This window comes from Trachurus japonicus, chromosome 13 (assembly GCF_045865225.1).
Source record: "Trachurus japonicus isolate A0001 chromosome 13, Traja_1.0".
NCBI lineage: Eukaryota > Metazoa > Chordata > Actinopteri > Carangiformes > Carangidae > Trachurus > Trachurus japonicus.
In genome coordinates this window covers 13178036-13205380 of record NC_140919.1, presented here as the reverse complement: position 1 = coordinate 13205380, position 27345 = coordinate 13178036, and the positions used below count along the sequence as shown (strand labels likewise).

The window sequence follows — 27345 nt, the reverse complement described above, 5'->3', positions numbered from 1 at the left end:
ACTCATATGTCAGTGATATCACAGGCGCATATTGTTGCTGTGCTCCGTCAGCCCCCCCAATGAACATATTGCCAGTGGAGCAAAACGGGAAAGCTCTTGATTAAGATCCCAAAAGGACATTTACTGTAGGGTGTTAATAGTTTTATTCAGTTTGAGATCCCAGGAAAAGATTCCAACCAACTGCAACAACAAATTGATCCTACTGAGAATTGTCTGTGCAGCTTAAGTCCAACATACAATAACCAAGAGAGTAATTTTTATTGACACATTGTTGCACCAGGTGACTTCTACCCTCATTTCCATGAACATCCAGTTTATTTTGAGTCATTCCCACATACTCTGTCCTGCTGCCATCTTAAAATATTCACTATAGTTCATCAAATGTGAATTAATATGCAGCTAAAACAAAGTCCCCACTAAAACACAATTTACTCCTGTTTGTAGTCTTTGGCAAAAAGGTACAGTACATGACTGTTTTGAGAAATAGTTACTTAAACTAATGGGGTTGGTGCTCAGTGCAACAGAAAGTCAGGAAACACTCACTGATAGACACATGAAGAGCTTTTGGTCCCTTTGTGGGATTTATTGGTGATACATATTCAAAAGACAAGCCTGGAAATGATGAAATCTGATTGTAGAACTGATTTATTTCTCTGTAGTGTATGGGATGCCACGTCTGATCCATAATGTGCTGCACAGCATCAATCCACACTCAGCTGAGTTCATTTATATGAACCCCCACTGGCTTGGCTCAGGTTGGACCGAACCTGCTGCAACAAACAATTAGTTTCCCTGATTTCCTCTAACAAACCACCTCACAAACCCTGTGAGACTTTCTGGAAAAGGCAATTTGCACTTCACTAACTTTGCTGGGGCCAGAAAAAAAAAAGACACCAGTTGGTCTTGCTTCGTATTTTATCATGGTGTGTTGTTGGCTGTTCCGTCCTCCATCACAATATTTTAAAGCTCCACAACTGGCCCAGTTCCCTGCATGTGGCGACAACACCGTCACCACGCAGTAATGAATCAAATTAAGTGGAATGTCAGCTAGGCTAACAGAGCTCTCCTTCTCCACACAGCATGAAAAGGAATAGTTTCATGGCTCCAATTTGTCTCTCCCTGCCCTTGTTGGCACTTTTTTTTTTTGCGTTTCATCTAAAAAAGAAAAAAAAATTAAATATAAAAAAATATGCTACTGGCAAACACATGAGTAGAAGAGGGAAAATCCAATTGGTAGTGAATGTTTATTCATGTCTATAGAGTCAGAGGTAGATGGGTTGACAGGCGTAGCGTAGAGCAGGGCCGTACCTTACCTTTCGGCTCGATGTAAATATATGCGATAACATAAATTATATCTCAAGGGGGGGCGGGTCTGCACTTCTACCTCCTCCTTTTTTCTTTCACTCTCCCCCGTGAAGATTAAACACACGTAAGGGCGATGTGAAGGGAGAGTGATACTTTACAGTGACAGAAGAAAGCGAACAACACAGCAATATGCTGATGATATGGTGATGAGCAAGACAGAAGATTAAAGTGTAAGAGACGAAGACAGAGTGCACGAAAGACGGAGCAATATTTTTGAATGAATAAATATGCATTAAGGCTTCTGTACAACTGTGTAAGTGACAGCTCTTATATGCCTTGGGTGTTCGGAAGAAACAAAGGTTTTACATTTAAAGCAGCCTCACCAACGCCTCTGGGTGCAGGAAGTAAACAAACCCATTTGTTTTCTTTCTTTTTTCTTTCTTTTTTTTTTTGTCTGCGTTTAACCTGTAGCAAACTTCTTTTTTTACATCTCCTGCACCAAGTAGTACCTAATGCTATTATCCCATTACACAAACAAGTTGTAATGTAGGAGGAGGATTGTGGGAGTCAAAGCTTGGCAGTTTCTCACACTGTTGTAATAGACAGACCGTCATCCAAACAGAGGAAAATAACACACAAAAAAATGTTTGTGGCGCATTTGAGGAGCTTCATGATTCATAACTATGTAATATTCTATGTATTAATGCAGATTCTCAATCATCTCTGCTGCTATAAAGTTGATGTGGTAGGTGTGGAAAAGCCTGCAATTGGTACATATTATACTACAAATTACGACAGCAACAAAACTCTCTCTAAATTTAGTTTGTCTTCACTGCAGAACGATATACAGTAGGATGTCATTTGTGGAAAATCTGTCCTTATATTGTTTAAGCCAGAAACACTTGATCCTTAAAGGTCTCATCCAGATGCATAATGATGCTCTGCTTTGAATAATTGTTTAGGAATCTGAACCGTAGATAACATCTTCTCAGCGTTTGTGCACCAGAGTCAAGTTCCTGCAGTACATCACACATGTGTAAGTTGCTTGACCTTGCTTAACTTGCACATTATCACTGTGCTGTCACAAAATCACACTTGTAAATGATGAATTTGAAAACCGTCTATTGATGTCAAACAGTAGTCATTGTTCATCGTTCAGTGAAGGTCAAACATTCAGATGTGGTAACAATAAGCAAAACACATTTTCCAGCGGTGGACAACTTGAAAGGAAATACAATAAATGTCAAAAAAATAAATAAAAAAACAAAATTATTCAAAAATATAGCCTCTGTTTGTGGTTGCAAATATATTAATGTTATAGAGCATAGGCCAGCTGTACTGGTTTTATAACACAAGTGATCAGTCTTCTATAAGCACGGGCTAAATCCTGGAAGTCTTGTGATTTACGGCGACAGAAGGAAGCACAGAGAGACGGCACAAAAGAGTGAGAATGACAGAAAGAAAAAAAAAACCAAGAGAGCAAGATTATCCGTGGCCTTTTATTGCGGTTCTAATCCATACTTTACAATATTGTCACCCAGAGCGAGGAGATCATAAATCTGCAATACAGGAACACTTAGCAGACAAATGGACAGGAGGGAACAGAGCATATTACACCGTGCACCATGGCATCCATCTCCCTCAAGATAGATAAGTATGTCACTGAGTCTAAAGGCAATAAGTGTAACAAACAGGCGTGAGCACGTTTACCTATTTTATAACAGATGAGCTGTGACTGTTATTTAATTTGGTTTCAATGTCCCCCCATGCTAAAGGGAAATGCTAATCCGTACACCCTGCTCCGGTGGCTGAGCTGAGCCGCTGAGACTGTGTCACATGTTTAAACCGAAGACAAACGACTGAGGTTTACCGTCGCAACAACACACAACGCTGAAACGCCACCTGCAATCATCGCTCTCGCTGTGAATCCGCGGCCATTTTTTTTTTTTCTTTTTTTGCTCTCGTGCTTCCTCATCCTCGTCGTCCTCATCACAAGGCCCCGGTATTGTCTACTACTACTACAGAGGCGCTTTGCAAACTGAATTTCAGCAGCAGCACGGTGATGAGGGACAGGGTCCATTTGCATTGCAGGTCGCAAACCGAAAAAGGTGTATCCAATGTCTTGAGGGCGCGCGCGGAGAAGATGAATAAGGGAGGCGGCAAAAGACCGGCTCTATATATAGCAGGTAATCTGTCATCTCATTTTTGTCATCTCCCGTCCCCTCGTTTTTTGCTTTGAGGAATGAGGGATTGATGTTCAGAAGATCAGAGGAAGTAAGGAGGGAATCTTCGAGGCTTGGAGAAAAGAGAATAGGGAGTGTGAGTGTGTGACTATGTGTGTGTGTGTGTGTGTGTGTGAGAGTAGAGGAGGAACTAGGGAGCCTGCACTGAGCAACTGATGACTGCTGTTTTTAGAGACCCAGTTGCAGCTGGCCGAAGTCCAAGCAGAATAGTTCAACTCTCTCGACTGCGAGGAGGAGAAGAGAAAAAAAAAAGTGAGCGTCAAAAGAAGCGAGGGAAACTATCCATCTAACACTTTAGTTTCAAAAGATTTCCGCTGAATCCCGTCCTACACTGCAAAAATTTTCATTTCCTCCTCAACCTGCAACACCAGTGCTGCCTGGAGTCAGATGTTTCTAAAGTGGATATTGTTTGAACATCCTGTCAGCTCTGACAGGTCGGATTCCCCGGCAGAGAGATCAGTTAGAGACAAATATGTCTTGCTCCCAAGCGCAGACACTTTCACACACACACACACACACACACGCACACAAGGGAACACTATTGGGGGAAAATGCTGAGGGACCTTATGAAGCTCCTTTTGATAAGGTACACGCCTTGTGGTCACTTCAAAGCAGAGATGAAGGAGTGGATAAAGACGGAGCAAAGAGATGGAGGGAGAACAGAAGCAAGGGGGGCGGATGGAGTGGAAAAAATGAAGAAGGATAAAAAGAGGGAGTAAGAGGAAGTAGAATTAAACAGTGGTTGGCAGTGGCGTGCACAGGGGGGGCCCAATTGTTGAAAAACATGTGCTAAAGTGCCCCCTGGGAGCCAAAATGCGCGTTAAAGTGCCCTCTAGGGAAGCCAAAACGTGTGCTAAAGTGCCCTCTTAAGTGGCGAGGACGCGCTACACTGTATGTGCCCTTTTTTTTCATTTCCGCCCCTGCCCCTCAAAAAGTCTGTGCACGCCACTGGTGGTTGGGTAAGATGAAAGAAACGCAGGGAAGGACTGCTCTGCAAAAATACAGAGGGAGACACATTTGCATGGAAAAAGATAGCAAGACAAGCAGTCATAAAAACATGAACGCGAGCTACAGTATACGCATGAAGACGCTCATGCTCACACACATCACACATCACACTCGCACACCTGGGGGAGTTGAATCTGGAGCATTAGCGAGAGGTTTTGGGAGGCCGAGTCTCGTCCCTCTGTGTGTGTGAGAGTCCCAACTAAAAAGCAGCAACTTTCTGCTGAGAGAGAGTCTTCCTGCTCTCGATCCAGAAACTCTCTGATGAGCAGCTATGGTGAAGCCTGCAGGCACGCACTGATACATACGGGAGGAGAAGAGGGATCATTAGAATAACTCAACCATTCATAGACGGTAGACAGTTAGCTAGCTACCTCCATCTAGAACCACCAGCCTCCCTGAATAATTCACAGAGGTGTAAATAAAATATATCCAGTGGCCTTCACCTAAAAAAAATAAAAAAATAAAAAAATACAAACCGGATAGCTGCCATGCTGAGTAATGAGTTCTTCTCTAGGAGATGATTTCTGATACTGTATGACATGTAGAAGCAGAAGACCTTACCTCAAAATTCATTTATTCACAGCGATAGTCAAGGAGGGGGGCCGTGTTGCTTGATTTAAAACAGAATATTTCATTGATATATCTGCCTTTGATAATGACACAAAATATGGCACCACTCCAAAACTGCAAATCATAAAAAGGAGCAGATGGCAACGATGTCCAAAAGTGCTATAATCAGAAAACAATTGCAGAGAAGCATTGTCATCCGTCGGTCAGCGCTCAGAAAGCACATCACTATCCTTTAATTTTCCCAGAATAGCACATGATGGCAGAGCGTTTATTGCTTTTCTCCCGCAGCGAAGAGTGCAATATTTCCTGCATAATGCATGAGCAGCGCTATATACGACACACACCCCAAATCATCCCCAAAAGAAATAGCTTCATAATCAATGGTACTGGTATGCTCAGCAAACATTTCAGGTCAAGTGGGATAATGTTGTCAATGCTCCTTTTTCATGTGAGTAATGGGGTCCGGCAAGGCAGAGGCATTTTATCTCCTTTCCTTTTCAATGTACAGTATATATTGATGATTTGTCAAGACACATGTATTGTGGGAGACCAAGTTGTCAACCATCTCATGTATATGCTGATGACCTTGTTTTACTCTGACCATATACTGCTGGGTTACAACAAGTGTTAAGAATATGTACTGTACACAATATGGCAGAGAATTTGACATTAACTATAACGCTAAAAATGACAATGACATTCGTAGTCAATGCTGTAAAATATATATATGCACAGGCCAATATGCTGTTAAGGAAATTCTCTGTGTTCTGTGGAGGTTAAAAGTGCACTGTTCAGGGCTTATGTCACCCTCTTATATACAGCTCATCTCTGGTCTTCTTACAGAGTGAAAAGTATACATGCAGAGGCTAAAAGTGGCTTATAATGACGCCATGAGGTTGTTGCTACAGTACGTGTTCCTCGATGGCACAGTGCCAGCCAGTTATTTGTATCCTCTAATGTACCAACATTTCTGGCATTGATGCGTTAACTGATGTTCAATTTCATGTGTCGTTTGGACTTATCTCATAACAGCATTATTAAGGCCTTAACCTGCCCCATGATGAGATATCGGTTCACATCCAGGCTTCGTAAGCACTGGCACAATAGCTTGCACCGTTTCTTCGAAACAGTGACAAATTGCTGTATTTTATTGTATTTGTTTTGTTTTTTTTCTTTACTTTTGTTTTTCATTTTTCCACAAAAACAAAACATTCACTGACATAGGACCATATGAATTGAAATACAGGTAAATAAAATGCAGTAAAAATACCATTAAGAGAAATCGCACAGAGAATAAGTATTTGCATCAAAGGGAATAACAGCAGTACAATATCAATCTTAGAGATGTATGACAGCCTTATAATAACCCATATTCCTCCATTAGTCCTCCAAATAGAGAGTAATACAGTTCCACCTTTGTTCAAAAGTGTCCATTTTCAGTTGTAGACTTGCAGTCATTCGCTCCATTGTGTAGACCCTTTTCAGTCTCTGTACCCACTGATTTATGGTCGGTGGTTTTGGATCTTTCCAGTTAACAGTTATCATTTTCTTAGCAATCAGTCAAAGTATCCGTAACATGTATCTTTGATCTGAACTGTATGTTTCCTGAGGTATAGCTCCCAGCAGGAATATCAATGGGTCCAATGGGGGAATTCACTCGTTATTGTATTTGTTATTGTGTTTGTGTATGTGTGTATGAGAGTGGACCATTTTTTCGAGTCCATAATAAAGATTATTATTTTTTATTATTAATGGGGTTGGCGAGCTGTTAGATATCAGTCCTCCCTCACATACATGACAACAGAGACTGACTGCTGCTCCGTGGGCAGTGGACTCGGATGGCGGCAAGGACAAGAAATCAAAGCGCCGGCGGCAACCGAGTCAGGAGAAGATGAATAGGCCACAAGTCGTTTCCACGTGTCTCACTGGTGCAACGGAGTTAACACACGCTGCAGTGATGTAGCCGTCAACCTGCGTGCCAGAGCTACAATAGAGACTGAGCAGAAATCAATACCGGCTCCAACCAATTCTTCATGGCGAGCCCCTGTGATTATGACGCTCACTCCAGGTGGTTGGAGTATATGGATCACGTTGCTCTGCTGGATCCGAGGCGCTGCTGCCTCTGGCACACTGAAACGATTTTTTATTTCCCCAAAGGTCAATCAATAGGAAAACCGTCTCGTTTTCCTCCCGGTCACCCTTGTATTTCTGAAATTATGCAATAATCGGTTTTGAATGAGCCTCGTGGGACCGCGATCGAGGCTCCCTCAGCACGTACAGTAGGCCTATAGCAGACCCTGTAATTCTGCAGCTTGTTTAAAAAGGAGCAAAAAAACCAACAAAAACAAAAGTGTTAGTACAGCTCCTTCACAAGTGTAGCGCACAATTTGTCCATCTTGTAACTGAAACTCCTGATCCGAAAATAACTCTTTATCTGTTTCATTAAAAGTTAAATCTACCATCTGAGGATAGTTTTTCAGAATAAGACAGATGTCAGGCAATACGTTCCGGCCCGCTGTCCACACAGTTTTATTTCAGGATGTTGTTTTTATATCTTTACACTCATGCCAAGGTTGAAAAACTTGAAAGATGTCTCTCGGTTGAAGCTCCTCGGAGACGGACATCTAAGGACAGCTGCCCCCCCTCACCCCCTCCCCACACCGCCCCCGCCCGCTTTCACTCCTTGTCTTCCTCTCCCTGTCAGTCACATAGAAACTTTTAACTCCCCTCTCCCAGCACACCACGTCTTCCAACTCAACATATTTCCTCCCCATCTGTTGTCCGTCTTAATAAAGGACTCTCCCCCCCCTTTCTTCCCTCCCTCCTCCCTCCACACACATCTTTTCTTTCTCAATTAACGTTCAACGAATAATTGCTCCATTGCAGCAAATGGGTCAAGTTCGTAATGTCAGTAGTTAGTCAGTGAGAGGCAGGCAGTGTGAGAGAGAGTGTGTATGTGTGTGTGTGTGTGTGTGTGATATGCATCAGGCGTTTCCTCCCAGCTCCTATTACTCTGACACAACACTTTCTAAATTAGCCGTCTGACACTAACCACCGCCTGAGCCTTAGGGCCCAACCTCCCACAATGCACTCCCTCATTTTACACACACACACCTCACTGGAGCACAAAAGACATTTCGACATGAAAACACATCCTGAAAAACATCCTCCGAAAATTATTCAAATCCCATCATCAACGGCCCCTTTTTTGTGATAAGAGTCGTCTGTTTCTAGCGACTGCAAGCGAGGAAATAAACGGAGAGAGGCAGAGGCGGAAGCAGAACAATACGGATTTGAAGTTTCAGCCGCCAGTACAATGACCGACCTTGTTAAAAGACAAACTCATGGGCTGTCACTTCGTCTTGGCCTATATAAGCTAATGGCGAGTACCGTACAAAATTGCAGGTATAGCCTTTGAACCCATATAGCCCACGTGTTGACGGTATATCCTGCAGGTCTCTCTCACACAATACTTGAAGGTGTGATGATTAATGATAGAGCTGCCGACGGTAATGAGCAGCGGGACTTTGGCTGTGCCCTTTCTCTTCCGCTCCCGTGGCTGGCATCTGCCCACCTTCCACATGTAAGAGAGGAAGTAGCAGCACTGGTACGGCCGGCTGCAGGCGAGAGCCGGCGGAGCTGACACAGATTATATTCTTAGCGCTTTGTGGAATTTCCTATCATGTAACATCATATAACATCTCATCTCACTGAGACCTGCGTTCAAAGAAGCCTGTGGTGTCCTTAAAGGGACATTGTGTAACTTCTCCTGTTATCTATTCATGGAAATCGATCATTTCGTTCAAAAGTCTGTTTTTCATTAATCAGCAATCCCCCCCATCAACAAACTGAAGTGTTCCTTTCAGCTCTGAATGAGCCGTTCATATCATTCATATCTCCATGGAGCGGGTAAACTCGGTACTGGCTGCCATGTCGTGCCGCCATGTTTTTACGTTCAGTGGCAGCGTGACGGTAGGAAACCACGGAAACTCAGCGGAGACGCCGGAGCTGTCGGCTCAGGTCGAGGTGGCGTCTGTGAAAAGTCACCGCGGTAACGCAGTGAGGAGGAATGGAGCGTTACACTGATGCTGCATTCACCTGCAGTCGGGCAGACGGCCATCGGTAACAAACCAGATGTCATTTTAGTCACAGAAGTCGAGAGAAAGCCGGTAAAACGTGGGTCAGGTAAACAATACGACATCGCCATGACAACGTATTGTCACGTGTATTGTTTTCCGCCTGCCGTCTGCCCAATTTCACGTGAATGCAGCATGAAAAATACGATTGAGTTGCTTGCAATATACTGTACAACCGCAACGCTAGATGGGAGTAATTCCTACACAATGTCCCTTTAAAAAGAGAGGTTGACATTTAATCACTTGTTCGCTGATCATTAAGCGAGGGGATCAATAGCGCACAGTCAAGGGCGTCATTTCCACTGAGGATGAGGAGGACATGTCCCTTTAACTTTTAATAATACAGGTTATACATGGTGCATTATTGTCCAGCCACCAAGTTGATTTGAGGACGTTCCTCTCACAGGAACACCTGCTGACACTAAAGAAGACACGACTTTATTTGCAGTTCACACCCAAGAGATGATGAACTGAAGACAGTAAAGATGAGAGGACATGCTACGCCCAGCAATAATTCTCTAAATCTCACAAATTACCACAATAAAAAAAGAAAGGTTTACAAGGGGATTACGTGTCAGTCTATTTCTTGTGTGGGGACGGAGATATCTATCTTTGGACTGAGTCATGTTAGCTTTCTCCACCCTGCATACACACAGTCATTGCATTACATCGCTCACTGGCTGTAGCCTTATATTGATGGACGGATATAAGAGTGGTATTGGTCTTCTCATCTAACTTTCAGCTAATAAGCAAATAATAAAAATAAGAACACCCAATCTAGTGCCTCAAGTGTGTGTAAATGATCTTAGTTCCTCTTGTGTGATGCCAGCTATGAAGACAGCGAGCACAAGGACGTGTTAAAGCTGGACATTTGATCACATTGAAGCCCCTTCTATAACTACATGGCATGCACTGTTAAGTCCAGGTGGTGTTTGTTTCAACTTTAATAGGATTATACTTAACACATTCAGCAGAATGAACTTCACAATGAGCTAAGAGGAGCAAGGTTTGCTTGTGTTCATTGAGGTGATGTCTTATGTCACACTCTCCTCTTTTATCCAGATTTGAGCTGCCCGTGAGCCCCCAAGTGTCATTCCACCCGTACCGCGCGGCCCTGACCTCTGTCCGACTCATAAACAGAGGCTTTAGAAACTTTGTGCGTCTATGCGCGGTATGTGCACGTCAAAAGGCCAGGTTGGAGGGTCAGTAAGAGTAGGAGTGAGAGTGAAAGTGAGAGAGAGTTGAGTGATAGACGGTCCGGAGAGATTCACCCTGCGGCATTTTATCACCATCAGTGATGTGATGTTACCTGTACTCACTGTCGCACTGATTTCCCAGGACGCGACATGTCAGAAACAAGGTGCATTATCATTTTCCACAGAGCAGCTGCTATAAACACCCGAGTCAGCACTTAATGACTGTTACTTTTACAGTTAGCTTGTAACCTGTGAGGTTGTTTGTCCTATCAATAGGACACGGTGACAAGACAAGATGTACATCATCATAACTCCCCCTTTCCAATACCAGTACAAAGTACATATGTCATTGTATTTATCCACATATGGGAGGCCACCTGTTCCATTAGTCATCATGGAGGAGATGCAGATGGCGATGGGGGGTCAAACCGGGGTTTGTCATCATCGCCTGCTGTATTCTCAAGCCTTTCATAAACTTTGTGTTATAAATCGTGAGAACACAATATAATACAAACATTTAATCTTAATCTTATCTTTGAGATTTGGTATTGCAAATTTTAAAAAAAAACTCAAAATAAGATCATTTTTTATCTGATTAAAGGCGAGGTCATGGTTTTATCTTTTCTTCTTTTTTCTCCCTGGAGTCAGTCACATACTTTTGGTTTGCCTTGAGTGGTAAAGCTGTTCTCATGTCCGAGTCAGCTGCTTGACTCCTGATCACATGTCCTGACCAGATTCTTCCAATGCAGAAAAAGATGACACACTTTCTTTTTTGTTTTTACATTTTCCATTGGACAAGAGGTTACAGTGTTATAGTTATGAAAATGACTGTGCTCTCCTGGGACGGGTCGCACTTTAATTTGTTGAATTTGTGTTACGTTCAACTGTTTATAACTGGTCCAAACAGTCACGCTCATAGCGCAAAAGGAGAGGCCATATTGTTTAAATATTGGAATAAGGCTGCATACTCTCGGACATAAACATTCACCGTGTTGCTCACATTTTTTGAAAACATTCGACCACCTGAGAGGCTTTTCTGCCGTCTCCAGTGCCAAAAACAGAAGTAGTGTTAATGTTATCCTGACACATCATCTTTCAGGGGATTACACGGCTGAAGTCCCTCCTCCTACACCGAGCACGTTTCTTTTTAAGAGATGGAATATTTTTAGATCGGCTTTTATATGATGGGGCTTTAATTCTAGTTTTTTTTTTTGCACTGGATCCAACCATTTATTTTAAGGCGTTCTTCAAATTACGGCACTATTCAGAAAACTGTTAAGACATTTGTGAGTATTTACACGCACAAGCTTAGATCCTGCACCACACTTCTATTTGCATTTCATCTCATTAGCCCCAAACACGACACTTAGGAATGTGCACTTTAAACTAATTTATCCAATGTGGCATTTATGCAGTAGGTGTTCACCCCCTTTGATGTGATGTTTCCCTTTTTAAACCTCTTTTTTTTAACAATGGGAGCCATCTCTTCTTTCCCTTGCTCCTGTAACTTCTCCACCCCCCCCCCCCACCCATTGTCCTCGGATCATATTATGTGAACTCTCATTACAGGGGTGGTAATAGACTCTTCAGTGCTAAGATCCTCTTTATTATCCGTCAACTGTGGACTACATCTCTAAGCTGATTAGCCCGAGCTGTCTTTTTCAGCATTTCAATTAGGCAACGTTTTGAATAGTCAAGCAGATTGCATGCCTTACATTCATTACTGACATTCTTAGAGCTTTACGCGATGTTCAAATACAGTAATCCAAGAAACACACTGCAGCAGTGAGGATGAAAGAGCTGCAGAAGAATGACATCGTGGCGGATTTTAATATTGGACTTGCGGGGGAAATGGCAAAAAAGTAGCTATCAACAGCAATCCAAAGCAATTTACAGCAGAGAGCGATGCAATTTTAGCATAAATGGCCCAGCTGGCAATCACACTACTATCATTCATACACACACACACACACACATCACATGCATGCATATACACACACAGTCTCTGTGCTCTTTAAAGGACTACACAAGACAAATGATAGATTTCAAGGAGCATCATCGTTACCATCAAGTATTCTTTGTTTCTACCAAAAAAAGAGAAATCTTTAGCGGACAGCTATCGCCTCAGGCCTCAAGATGCAGATGTTTAAAGGGATAGTTCACCCAAAATTAAAATTTCACTCATTTTCTCACCCTCATGTCGACTAAGGCTTGGGAGAAGTTTCAGAGTCATCCGTGCCTTTTTGTAGTTACAGGGGGGGTCTGCGCAGCACTGCATTGTCATAGGATGGTAGTGAACAGGGCTCACTTTTCTTCGTCCAAAAAGACACACCAAAAAACATCCAAATACCTCCATAGTGCTCGTCTGTAATGTCCCTCTTGTATTGAAGCCTCAACATGAGAAATTGTTCTGAAAAGAAATAAATGAGTCTATATTTTAAGCTTGTTTGTAGCGGAAGCTCCCAGTGTCTCAGTTTACTGCTCTGCCTGTGTCAGTGCACTGGATGGACACGGAAATTTGAAATTTGGGTGAACTATCCCTTTAAATCTAATGACGTGTATGTGTGTGAAGTTGTTCCTCATCCAATCGTTGATGGAGGAGAGACATTTGATCCGGGAGTGGATGTTTATAGGGCATTTTGGGTCAGTGGAGATATACAACTGGGTGTCGTCTGCGTAGCTGTGAAAGTTAACGTTGTGCCAAGTCGTAATGTCGCCTAATGGGAGCATAATGCAAACAGTAGAGGGACAAGGCAGCTTCCTTGGGGTACACCGAAGGACATATTGTATTTTTTAGACACATGGTCTCCTATGCTGATGTAGAATTTCCTTCCCATGATGTAGCCTATGTGTAGAGCCAGTTTAGGACTATTTGTGATAGTCCAACCCAGTTTTTAAATTATTGGATTAAAATATGGTGGTCAACGGTATCGAATGCGGCGCTCAGATTTTTTACATGCAGATGTTTAAATCTAATGACATGTGTGTATGTTGTGGTTTAAGTTATCTTCATCTGCTTTTACGTGACCGCCTGCTCTCAGAGGAGTGTACTGTAAAATGGTGATAAAGTGATAAATATGTCATTTGAAGTGCATCGACGACGAGAGGCTGGCTCGTTAGCTGCCACTTAGAGAACTGTACCCCATAAGTGCCCTCGGGGCTGCGAACACCTACATGCTTAATCTCGCTCTTCCTCTGTCTCTCTGCTCATGTCATTTCTCAGATGAGCGAGAGGAAAAAAAAAGAAGTCCCACACAGGGGATCCGCCGCCTGATGAAGAATGAGAGAAGAGGAAGCGGAAGAGGAGGTGGGGGGAAATTGGGAGGAGGATGAGGTTGTGACTCCTGACGCTAATGGATTTAGCGACAGGAGCGACGAGATGACGAGGCTGTGATCTGCTCAGAACTGCGGATGCGTGGGTGTGTGTGTGTGTGTCACATGTACACATGCATGGTGTGTGGTTTTTGTGATGTCATTAGCAGTGGAGCCAAAATATGATGATCTCGGGGGTATTATCAGTATCTGTTTAAGGTATCCGGCTTTATCAAATACCTACTTGACACAGGAGTCACCACCGTGTTTTATCATTCTGTCTCTATCTGACTCTCTATCGCTGTCACACGCTCACACATACACACACACACACTTACACACTCAATAATCCATTCAGTCATTGTTAATCCAGCTGTGTGCTGGTGCAGAGATGTGCTGTACATGGCTGACAACCAAGTCACTGAGGTGCTGATGTCATACCTGTCTGTATTTTTTTTTTTTTTTTCATCACTGCCGTTGTGGTGAGCCACTCAGGGACACATACACCACATCTGAATCTATCAAGGAGAATAAACCTTGTACCCTGCCCTTTCCCATGTAGCCCCTTGAATTTCTCTCCGGGGGAGATCATTAATGTTGCGAATGCATGCGTCTCTGCATTAAGTGGCATGTAGGTGTCATGTTCTCCATTGTATTAATATGACAAAAAGCTCAGCTTCCCCCTTATAGAGCATCAATTTGGGAGACGAGAGCAGAGAAGAGAGGGAATACAGTTGTACACACTTGAGGATTTCTGCAGCAGCAGCCGTGTACCAGTTGCCACAGAACAACTGCAGTGGAGCAGCCGAGAGTCAAGTACCTTTTCCCTGGGCACCTCAGTGTTGCTTGTAGAGGAAGATGAGAGTCTTCCACATTTCAAATGAGATCTGAGCAGGCAGATTTTTTATTTTTTTATTTTACCATTGTAGCTTCACTCATGAGCCCATTTTTTCCTCTAAACTTACTACTGTTCAAGTCAGTGCATTTGTCAAGTCTTTCCTGCACATGTTTTCAGGTGTCAAAATACATTTGGATTAGAATGTGTTGGTTTTTTATTGTGAGAATCTCTCACTTAAGCAACTTAAACCTGAGCCACTCTCTGACCATTAAACCCTGGTTTATTTTTTATGGTCTATTATGAACTTCTAAATCATTTAAAAAGGTTTTGCATTGTGTAGCAGTGTGAATCTACAACTCTACAATTTTTGTTGTTGTTACAGCTGCTGTTCGCCTAGATGCCACACAAACATTTACTATAGAGTTATACTATGTTAAAATGAGTCAGACCATACAAAGTCACTTTTTCTCACTGAATAATTATTTACATTTACTTATTTATTTTTGGTAAGGGTTAAAGGTACATTGTGTAGGAATTACTCCCATCTAGCGTTGCGGTTGTATATCGCAAGCAACCGAATCTAACTGATTAATCTATTTTTCATGCTGCATTCACGTGAAATTGGGCAGACGGCAGACGGACGACAGCCGCTGCACACAGCATAAACAAGCCTCTATGTAAACAAGTGGTCCGTCAGCACGAGGCAAAACAATACACCTGACAATATGTTGTCATGGCGATGTCGTATTGTTTACCTGACCCACGTTCTACCGGCTTTCTCTCGACTTCTGTGACTAAGATGACATCTCGTCTGTTACCGACGGCCGTCTGCCCGACTGCAGGTGAATGCAGCATCAGTGTAACGCTCCATTCCTCCTCACTGCGTTACCGCGGTGACTGTTCACAGACGCCACCTCGACCTGAGCCGACAGCTCCGGTGTCTCCGCTGAGTTTCCATGGTTTCCTACCGTCACGCTGCCACTGAACGTAAAAACATGGCGACACCACATGGCAGCCAGCACCGAGCTTACCCGCTCCATGGAGATATGAATGATATGAACGGCTCATTCAGAGCTGAAAGGAACACTAATACTATATAAAATAATCGATTTTCGTTAATAGATAACAGGAGAAGTTACACAATGTCCCTTTAAAGTGACTATTTGTAAGATTTCTCTGCAGCTAAATGTGATTTGTTACCATGCCAGGAGCAGGTGGTGATGAATGCTGCTTCTGGCAAGAGCTCTGGTCATTGTTGTTGATAAGACATTAAGTTATCATACACAGACTGTGCAGCGCCGCATCTCCAGAGCAGAGTGGAGGCTACAGTGAGTCGCTATCAGTAGGTGATGAGGCATTATTGTTACTCAGTGTGATGATATAAACTGATGCTGCACCAACTGTTTACCCAGTTGATATAGTTTCTGATTGGGTAATGCTACAGAATTGCAGTTTGAGTGGTGCAACCCAATGACAGGCTACTGTATTAGTTAGAAAACCTCCACACACAGCCACAGGCTTGGATTTACAAATAGCTGATGCAACCTGAGAAGTAGATTTTCTGGAATAATGCACACATATGTATGTCCATGCATTCCTGATGGATGTATTTTTAATACTTTCAAATAGGAAACCAGGGTGTGTAGTGTGTGTTCATGAAGCCCAGATTAGGATTTGTGGAGAGTGGTTGGCGTAGGAGGGGGGGGGGGGGGATAAAAGAGGGAAACACTGAGCAGCAGAGTGTGTAGAGACATCCAGAGATTTAAGACAAGACAGACGAAAAGCAGATATTAAAAGGAGGCATGAGAAAGTCCTGATGAAGAGATCATGGAAAAGAGGATGGGAGGAAAGAGGAAGAAAATTAAGATCCACGAGAAAGAGGGAGCGGCGCCGAGATTGAGATTTAGCGGAGCAACGAGACGAAACATGATGGAGATTGAGAGGCTCGCACGGGAGAGGAAGTGGAGCGTCACAATAAAAAGTTTCACCTGAGAGGGACCGCCGGAAAAAAAATATGGAGAAAACAGGAAGGGGAAACGCCACGGGAAATAAACTAAAATGACAGATAGAGGGAAAGATACTGAGCGCTAAAACGTAGTAGAGGAGACAGCAGATGGTGGGGATTATTCTGGACTAAAATACTCTGGGATCTACAGAGGGAAGGCCACAGACATAAACCGTTACAGACTTCATCTGCCAGAAATAGACCAAAAAGAGCTGTAGGTCCACCATCAATGTGATGATGGTGATGAATAAAACGCTGCCGAGAGGGAAAATCCATGGAGAAACATCATCGGAAACAAAAACTAAACAAACTAAATGCTGATGTGCTTCTGTGTTTGTGTGAAAATCAGTTGGGGGTTAGGGTTGCAAAGGGGCGGAACATTTCCAGTAAATTTCCAGAAACTTTCCATGGGAAGTTAAATTCCAAATTCGAAACTTTCCATGGGAATTATGGGATTTTATGGGAATTATTGGGAATTTATGGGTATTAACTGGAAATTGGGGGTAATTTAAACAAACTGTATCATGTCCAAACATAAATGTAAATGTTTAGTTTTGTCATAAGCAGACATCCATGCAAAATAATACAATTAAAACACATGACATTTCAACAGATGTATTTGTGAGTGGAACTTTATGTTTCGTTTTAAAATCAATTCTTTCACTGAACAACAAAAACATGAATGTTGAGTAAAATATTATGGTAAAATTTCAGATTTATTCCTGTTTATTCCTAGCCTAGAAATCTAGACGCACCCTAGCGGCAGCAAAAATATTTGCTCCGCAGGTGGGTCTAGAAACGAGCCATAGGAACTTTTTGAGTCTCGAACACCGTTTGTGTTCACCAATCACAGCGCTCTATCTGTTTAGAGAGTCGTCGGGCGGGCTTAACGCCATGACGACATACATTTTAATTGGCTTGTCAGGCTAATGTCATCCTGCTCTTTGCTCTGATTGGTCGTAGCGCTACCCTATTGCGTGCAGAGGCAGTTTGAAAGACAGCCTTCATCCCGCCCCCTGGATTGAGCCGAGGTCTACCGGTCGTTGCCAGACTAGACATTTTAGTGATATAGTCTGGCTTGTCAGGCCAGTTTATTCCCATATATTCCTGTTTATCCCCATGGAAAGTTTCCAACTTTGAAAATTCCCCGAATTTTGCAACCCTAGTTGGGGGTGACACGCTGGCTGTCGAGTCACAACCTCGCACACACAGACACACTCACAACACGCATTGCCAAACACACAGCATGGGACCTTTTAAAACACTTAAGTAATACAAGTAATAATTTACCAAAACAGCCATTAGCATCTCATCTCTCACATCAAACTCATGCAGAGACATAAAGTGGAACATGAATGAATTCTGCAGCAGCAGAAGCAGGTGCGTGAGCGCTGGAGGATTTTCATCAGCCTATATATACTATGTTGTGTGTTTGCATTAGATTATGATGCCTGATACCACAAGACACCTTGAAGCTTCACTATATGATCAGTGCGATTAGGACAACAGCCTCCTGCAGTAACTGTGGGTGTGAACCTGCAGCGAAAACAACTGGATCACAAATTCCCACCAAACCCCAACCCCCTCCCCAATACAATAATGCCTCTATATCCATCTGCACACAACCTGAACACACACAACTGCAGATAAAGTCTAATGCCAGCTAATCATCCTGTCTCCCTCCCGCCTGCAGAGAAAAAGAAAGTAGAGAAAGAGCTAAGAGACTAAGAGATTTGGAAGGAAGTAAAAGAAGTTTTTTTTTTTTTTTTTACCTTTCCCTGTGTGTAGATCAAACCTTGAACCTGGAAAAGAAAGAAGAAAACATAATTACTGTTGTGTTGTGAGTCAGCGTAAGCCAGGCTTGTGTAGATCATACAGCACCACACTGATGAAGCAACTTGAACAAGAATCAACATTAGCCGGTCTCTGTAGGCGGACAGAACAGAACGCACAACGCGCTCGGTTTCTTGTCCGCAGCTTTTTCCTCAATGCTCCTCTGTAATTGCCTATTGAGCCGTGTCACTCAAAGCTTGTACTTTTTAACGGGCAAGTAATTGATAGAACATGCTAGTCTCGACATTAGTGTTGGGACGGCAAACATATTGGCTTTTCCTGCGCGTGGACAACAGAGAGAGAGAGAGAGAGAATACAGTGAGTCTGTGTGTTTGTGCATTATTGACTAATTATCTACCCTGACAGGGGACAGTTAATTAAATCCTTCCCTGGCAGCGAGCATGAAGTAATTATTGTGCATGGATGCATACAGTACAGTAGCCACTAAAAAAAAAAGTCATCACCCACATGTGGCGGGTGGTTTAGCCATGTGTGCACGTCAGACACATATGAAAAGAGCCTCTCTGACCTGACAAGCCTACATGCACACATGTATAACTCAGATTGCAAAGCAGCACCAAAGCTTTGCATCATCACCTTGTCTTCTGAGCGTTTATGCAAAAAAGGTCTTTCCATCATCATCATCATCAGCACATCATCCATTTTTTTTCCCTCCCCCTTTCCATCTTCCTCTGCCAGGAAACATAAAATCAGATGGCGGCTCCATTGACTTGCATCTGACAGGTTGCCAAATATCATCTTCACTACGCCGCCGTCATTGCAATCAGCAGCAATCAGCCTATTTAAAACCAATGCAATGCACCAGCAGTGGTGGCAGCATGCGATGTTACACAGTGTTTAAGACCGGGCACACGCTGAATTGTTACAGTGCAAAATGTGATTAATTTCATAAGAGGTTTGGTATAATGCTCGCTGGCTGCAGACATTTGCATCCTCATTTTATACATCATGAATAATGTATTCACTGGGAATTGTGATAAATGTTTCATTTTGCCTCCATGTGCCAAACAGTGCCTACAAAAACACTGCCAGGAGTAAATTCCCCCAAATATGACATTTTCCCCGCAAATTCCCCAAACCACTCTGTCTGCCCTCAATTACTGGTTTCCAGTCTGAAGCCGATGCACTGGAACCAACCAGCGAGAGTCTCTGGATGGAAAAAAAAAAAACAAAAAAAAAAACTGTTGCCTAGTTGTGAATGGTACATGTGCTAACAGATGCCTGCTACATCTGCTGTCTGATAACAGGATCTGCTCGGTGGGATGGTCCGGCTCTGGCTACAGATTGATCAGTGACATTTTGCTAAGCTGCAGTGAGTGTTGGAGGATCTTTACCTTCGCTGACAGCGCTTTGAATGTTACCATCAGTGTTAAAAGCTTTTTTTTTTTCCTTTTTGTTCGCATGCAACCACTTGAAATGGCTTCTCAAGCGGAAGAAAAATACTCATTTAGTTTATTTTTTGTGAACGTCTGTCTCTTTACTTTTCCTAGATTACAGTGCTGTCTGGAGACTCTGCACTCTGCGAAGCCTTAAGAGCAGTAAATAAACTCGTTTTTCATATACTTTTTTCCATTTTCTGTCACTCTTTTCTTTTTCCTTGCAAAAACACTGCTTTCTTTGTCCCGCACTGTAGTTCCATTCACAGCGTCGTGAAAAGAGGAAACACTGGCAGTTACGATGTGTCCTTTGCTTTAAAAAAAAAAAAAAAAACCTTTGATTCTCTCAGGCTTGACCACCCAGGCTCCAGGAGCCCTGGAAACAACGGGGCCCGCTGTGGCATACAAATAAGCTTCTTCTATGTCTGTGTTCATGTGTAAGTTCATGTCTGGGTTGGTACATTCACAAGAAGACATACAGTAGCTCTACCACATAGAGTCATAATATCACAGAGTCCAGATCTCATCTCTACCACTGAGTTTCATACACAACCAGCAGTGTGTTTCTCTTTATGGAGCCTATTTTGCTTGAGAAATGTCTCAATATTGTCGTTTCATGTCGCCAGTACAAATAACATTTTGCAGAGCTGAGTGCTTGTCACATTGACAAACATACAGCCGTGCGCTTGCTGAACGGAGAATCCTATTATTACCTCCACCTTCATGTGTGAAGGTGCAGTATAAGCCAAACAACCCGAGACAAAAGGCCTCATCCTCCTTTATGTAAAGCCATGAATTCGATTCCGAGACAACTAAAGGTCCCCGATGATGCGTTCAGTGGTAAAAAAACAAAAAAACAAGCACTCAGACTTAGTAATATTCCTTCATATTTTCTGCCTGAGCTGGTGGCACGAGCAGAAAAGGTGTGAGGCTGACACTCCGCCTGGTTGATCCCGTTCACATGCTGCTGACGTCCACAGGCCTCATCAGCATCAGGCTCTCAGACTACCTGCCATGTGCGGCTAAAGTCTCCGGCGGCACTTACAGAGGGGCAATCATTTCATCAGTTGTTAGCCAGCGGTGCCTGACCACTTTTATTCTTTAGATCAGTCTGCCAGCTTGGAGCAAAGGCTCATGGGTGACGAGGGAGGTGGGAGTGTGTGTGTGTGTGTGTGTGTGTGTGTGTCGGTCTAATGGAGAAAAACAGGTTGAACACATGCTGTTATTTTAACGGTTAATGTTTCTGATATTAAAGGGATAGTTCACCTAAAATTCAAATTTCACTCATTATCTACTCACTCATTACGGGGGGGTCCGCACAGCAGTATTTGTCCATATAATGGTTGTGAATGGATACCACTTTTCTTCGTCCAAAAAGACACACCAAAAAACATCCAAATACCTCCATAGTGCTCTTCTGTAATGTCCCTCTTGTATTGAAGCCCCGACATGAGAAATTGTTCCGCTGACGTGTGATTTGCACTGACACAGGAAGAGTGGTGAACTAAGACACTGGGAGCTTCCGCTACAAACAAGCTTAAAATATATACTAATTTAATTTTTTTCGGAACAATTTCTCATGTCGGGGTTTCAATACAAGAGGGACATTACAGACGAGCAGCATGGAGGTATTTGGATGTTTTTTGGTGTGTCTTTTTGGACAAAGAAAGTTGGTATCCATTCACAACCATTATATGGACAAATGTCAGTTTCCATGGAGACCAAGCCACCCCCAGCAGTAAACCCCGTCTCTCACCACAAGTAAAAAAAAAAAAAAAAAAAGGTACAAAAAAAAAAAAAACCTATTGATGGACACGGATCACAAATCTCTCGGTTAATTCTCTTGTGTGACTGTCTCGGCCCCTTTTTTCTTTCTCTCTGCCTGACATCACTGTTTGTGTTAATCTATGTGTCTCTGTTCTCGGTTCAAAACATCTGCCTCTGTGTTTACCCGTGTTAATAATTGCTCATCTGCAGTTGCTTGGCAGCTTCCTTTCGGACTCCGAGACGCGTCCGTGGGAATACTACGCGGAATAAGACGTATTAAATTTACAGAAAGTTGGAGAGCAAGAAACTGAGTCAGGAGGAGGTGTGGTAGCTGAGAGAGAGCCCAGAGCAGATGGAGCCTGAATCCAGAATAAATGGTTTTGACAGTGGCTGCACATGGCTGTTTATAACCATGGTTTTAGAGAAACTAAAATCAATATTTTTATTCTAACAGCAGCTAACATAGGCCTACATGTGCGAGAGGGGTTGTTGGTGGTGCCAAACCCGCAGATCATTATCCCTTCAGCTCTATGGTTCTCTATGGTGGTTGGTTTTAGCATCCGTCACATTGATTTTGTTTTTTTTTGGTATTTGATTCACTTGTACGGCTGTTTTCAACACAGCAGGTGGCTTTTATATTGGATTTAACACAGCTCCAAATAAATGCTAATGAAGCTCCATATCTGCTGCTTGATGTGTTAATGAGAAACTCTTTGCTGGTTAAGTTCACCATATATCAACTTGAATGGTGCCCTCCAGAAATCAGTTATTACATATTCAAATGCAGCTAAAGGTTCAGTGTTCGGAGCCAAATGAGTGAAACCATTTAAGCACATCACTCCTGCTAGGAGGAGGACATTTGTAACCGCACAGATTCGTCCCTATTCAATAAATGATGCATAAATAGAGACCATCTTGTGTTGGGATCACACCAGACATGACACACTGATGTTCCGACGTCAATTACACACCTGTAATGTTTCATGGTCGTATCTTACAGGGTCGCGATGCTAACACTGAGACAATATCTGCTCACAGACTAATTTAACACCTGTCACATGACGCAAAACCACCTCTAGTTTCCGCCACAGAAGGTGTTAACATACATGCAAGGTGAAAACAATACCAACCCTGCTGTTACAGATGGTAATAATGTTTTCTTACATGCGTCATATCATACATCCAGTTGAGACTGAGAAAACATCCATTTATATGCACAAAGGTCTTGTGTCTTTTGCTAATTTTCCTACATGCTTTTAGTTCTCGGCTTCTCTGTGGCATAAACGTGTGGTTCTTCATCCCTCATCCCTCCCTTCCTTCACATAGGGATACACTATTTCAGCAGTGGAGAGAAGAATTTGAGGATAATATTGCAACAGACTGTTTGTGTGTGTTGGTAAAGGCAAAGTACTGCCACACTGAATCAAAGTGTGAAGGTGTAGATTTGCTTGTAGTAACCTACAGCGTTATATCCAATTATTATACCAGCCACGTTTCCATTAATCTGGTTAATGCACAATTTGAAACAGGAATGGAAACACATTAGTTTAAAAAAACCAACTCATAGACGTTGCAAAAAAAGTTACGAAAAGCTTGTGAGGTGATTTTTTAAAGCAATATTTCACAAAAGTGAAATGGAAACAACTTTTTTGCTTTTAAAAGTACATTGTGTAGGAATTACTCCCATCTACTGTTGCGTTGCGGTTGTAGATCGCAAGCAACTCAATCGTATTTTTCATGCTGCATTCACATGAAATTGGGCAGACGGCAGACGGACGACAGCCGCTGCACGCAACGGCATAAACAAGCCTCCATGTAAACAAGTGGTCCGTCAGCACGAGGCAAAACAATACACGTGACAATATGTTGCCATGGCGATGTCGTATTGTTTACCTGACCCACGTTTTACCGGCTTTCTCTCCACTTCTGGGACTAAAATGACATCTGGTTTGTTACCGACGGCCGTCTGCCCGACTGCAGGTGAATGCAGCATCAGTGTAACGCTCCATTCCTCCTCACTGCGTTACCGCGGTGACTTTTCACAGACGCCACCTCCACCTGAGCCGACAGCTCCGGTGTCTCCGCTGAGTTTCCGTGGTTTCCTACCGTCACACTGCCACTGAACGTAAAAACATGGCGACACCACATGGCAGCCAGCACCGAGCTTACCCGCTCCATGTAGATATGAATGATATGAACGGCAAATTCAGAGCTGAAAGGAACACTTCACTTTGTTGATGGGGGGGATTACTGATTAATGAAAAACAGACTTTTGAACCAAATAATCGATTTTCGTGAATAGATAACAGGAGAAGTTACACAATGTCCCTTTAAGTATTGCAAGAGAAGAAGACAAGACCACTCAGAACAATGTTTTTTTTCTGTTGGACAGTACTGCAAAGGACACATGATGATGAAGACAGCTCAGCGGACACTAAAGAAGCAGCTTCAAGAGAATAAAGAACATAAACCTCCACTCAGCTCTCCTGTTAGTGCGCTCTGCCAGAAGACGCTCACCAGGTAGCAGCGCCGGCCATATAACACACCCATAATAACAAACTCCCCGAGGAGGAGGTGCGCTTCCTAAAACAATACAAACTGCATCTTTAAAAACACATCCTTGGCATACGTTCACACATGATTTCCTGACCCACGGTGTTCACACCTGATTCTCTCTCCCCTCCTGAGTCCTAATCAAGTTGTTTGTTTCCGAAAAGGCTTCATTAGCTCGTTTCTTTGATTGTGTATAGGTGCGTTCGCCCCCCGAGCGAGCGTGTGTGTGCTGCTCGCTCATGTGTGAGAGTATTAAGGATCAAAAAAACAGACACACTGTCCTTGAAAGTGCCTCAGACAAATCTGAACACAAATAACAAAACCCCTGCATGACTTTTCCACATTGATCGTCTTCCATCGCCGGTTCTCTTTGTTATGGGGGAATGCAGGTCATTACGATGCAGGCTGCAGCGAGGAGGGTGTTAAAAGATGTTTTCCTTTATGGAGAATGATTTGTTTGTTTTACGTTCCAGCTCGCTGGCCTCCTGGGCCCTAACCTACATTACAGCACAAAGACTATTAATCATTGATGATCAGACCTTTTAATATTGCTTATGAAAAATGTATTTGCATGTGAATAAAACAAATGAAGTCTTCTGTTCCAAAACACCGGATATCCATTTTGGAAGAAAATGATTACCTGACGATTATGAAGCATGTGGTCGGCCCATCGGTCTATTTCTGTCAACATTCGTTTCATGTGATCTGTGATGATTTGAAATGTGTCGTTGGTGCCATATGAGTTACTATTTCAGTTAGAGCTGGACTGATTCATTTTTTTTAATTGAATAATTGGAATTTATACTTTAGGAGCTAATTTTACAGTACAGTAATTATGATAAGGAGCCATCACTGCTTCTCTGAACTTCAGTAGTTCGTAGTAGATTTGTAGTTCTTGAGACCGGTCTGTGTCTCAAAACCTTGTCTCGGTCTCGACAGTGTTTGGTCTCGGTCTTGTGTCTCTTGGTCTCGCAATGTCTCGGACTGGCAGAACGGTCTTGAATGGATTTGTAGCCTACAATATCCAGGCAGGCGTGCTTTACTTTTGGATATCATTATTTATACAGCCCCTTCAAGTGATACCAATCACATAACATTTTGTGACAGACGCGTTGGCGCTCGTCCTCTCATGTTCTACAACTCATGCGGAATAGCAAAATATGGTGTAACTAGTTGTTTTTTTTGGTCTCGTTCTCGGTCTCGGTCTTGAGCTCAACTGGTCTTAGTCTTGACTTGGTCTTGGTCTTGGTCTTGGTCTTGGTCTTGGTCTTGGTCTTGATACTCTCTGGTCTTGGTCTTGGTCTTGGTCTTGGTCTTGGTCTTGGTCTTGGTCTTGGTCTTGGTCTAGTTCGTAGTACGAGTTCTCTTCAGATATGGGTGGAACATCAATAAAAGTGAGGAAATCACCCCCACTCCCACCAAAAAAGGCAGCGCCCCCTCTGTTTCCTGGAGATGATTTGTCTGATTTTTCTATCTCAAGAAAACCACTGTATGTTGCAAAGTCTATGGCGGCAGCAGGGTTCAATTATTCCAGCATCACAAACAGAAAGACAGGGGCGCTGCCCAAAAACCAGAGTCATTTTTTCATCCTGTATGAGAGGAACAGATCCCAGTGGAAAGACATTACAGGTGAGGTTTTATATACAGTATAGAAAATATGGTGCCTGTATATGTATATAAATAAAAACCTGTCTTCTGTAGTTTGCTTTTAGGCCACATCACCCAGCTCTACTTTCTGTATTCTTTGCAGTACCCACCTTAAAGTGCTGTGTAAATTCCTCACCCTCCAATCAACTTGAGTTAATAGCGTCTTCTAGTTAATCCAAAATCCATTTGGCGTTTCACATTATTTTGATTCAGACATCAAGGAAACAATTTAAAGCATGAGAAACAGTACGTTCAAATATCTCGTTTAAAAGTTAATGAGTCACCTCAGAACTGTGAGCCTTTACAAAACCCACATCCAAAGCAAACGCAGAATAATCATATAATCCAGACATTCATTATCGCTGAGGAGAGAGACGTCTCCAGAGGTCAATTAACCCGGTGTGTGAACTCAGAACTCTCCGTGTGGACGTCCAATAAGCCAAGATAATAAAGCTGCGTGCACACATGCACGCCAACACACAGTAAAGCAAAGATAATAGGCTGAGATAATAAAAAGTAGTGCTACAGAAACACTTTGCCAGTGTTGCTAACCTCACATGCGCGTGCACACACACACAAATTGTCTGTTTCCGTCTTTCCATATTCACACATGCTGCTCATAGTACCAAGCAGACTGCTGTCCTTTAATCACAAGTCATGTTTTAATTGCATAAAGTGTGAAGGAAATAGGAACCATTAGAGTGGCTCAGTCTGGCACAGACACGTTACAGAATGAGACTGTTGGAGCCAACTTACAGATTTGAAACACGCTTTTATCATAAGGTCATTTTACAGTCAATTTGGAAGTGGAGGGAGTCCGATTATTTTCTATTCCCTCACAGTCAGACTTCATAGCACGTCAGAAACCAGAAGTGGGTGTTTAAAAGTCTCACACGATTCACTGTTGATCTATTTGTAAAGAGGCTGGACTGAAAAATAACAGGAAACATCTACATGTAATTAAACATTTGATTTCTCTCTTAAGTATAAACTTTTTTGCCCTATGAGTTCAACAGCTGATAGATATTTTACTGTCCATTTGCAGCCTGTACATAGAACACAATCCACAGACATTTACAACACAAATACATGAAAGTCCTGCCAGAGATTATCCAGTATCGAGTCAATGATCACTAAACTAGACTTGAATCTTGAATCGTCTGTTTGTTTCCGTTGGCTAGAGTCAGATTTCCACACCAAGCAATAAAAACACTAAATCCGATTCAATAAAACTTCTATAAAAAGACGGTGGTCGTCATCTCAGTGGATAAATGAACAGAACTCAATTTCCTTAAAATATGCAACCCATTGTTGAACCTTTATTGTCGTGACTTGGAATAGACTTCCTAAAGTTGTATTGTGGAAGATACTGTAGCAAACCTGTGTTCAAGTCTTTAAAAATAGACTCTCCATTTAAAAAATCTTATTGCTGTATCTAAATATTAAAAGATGGATAAAAACTCCTGGCTCTGAGCTCATTTTGTGTTTTATTTCTTCTGATTTATGCCTTTCCTGGAGGGCATTAGCGCCTAAAA

General features: G+C 42.6%; 1 protein-coding gene across 2 annotated transcripts in view; it reads right to left on the bottom strand.

Moving 5' to 3' along the window:
• Positions 1-27345, bottom strand: part of igsf11 (immunoglobulin superfamily member 11) — a 117048-nt gene that overhangs the window by 63581 nt on the left and 26122 nt on the right. Inside the window, exon 2 of one of the 2 annotated variants that reach the window (XM_085794877.1) lies at positions 18386-18415. The exons of the other annotated variant lie outside the window; for it this stretch is intronic. Coding sequence (XP_085651003.1) covers positions 18386-18415 — 30 coding nt within the window. The remainder of the gene's footprint in view (positions 1-18385; positions 18416-27345) is intronic. 2 annotated transcript variants of the gene reach the window in all.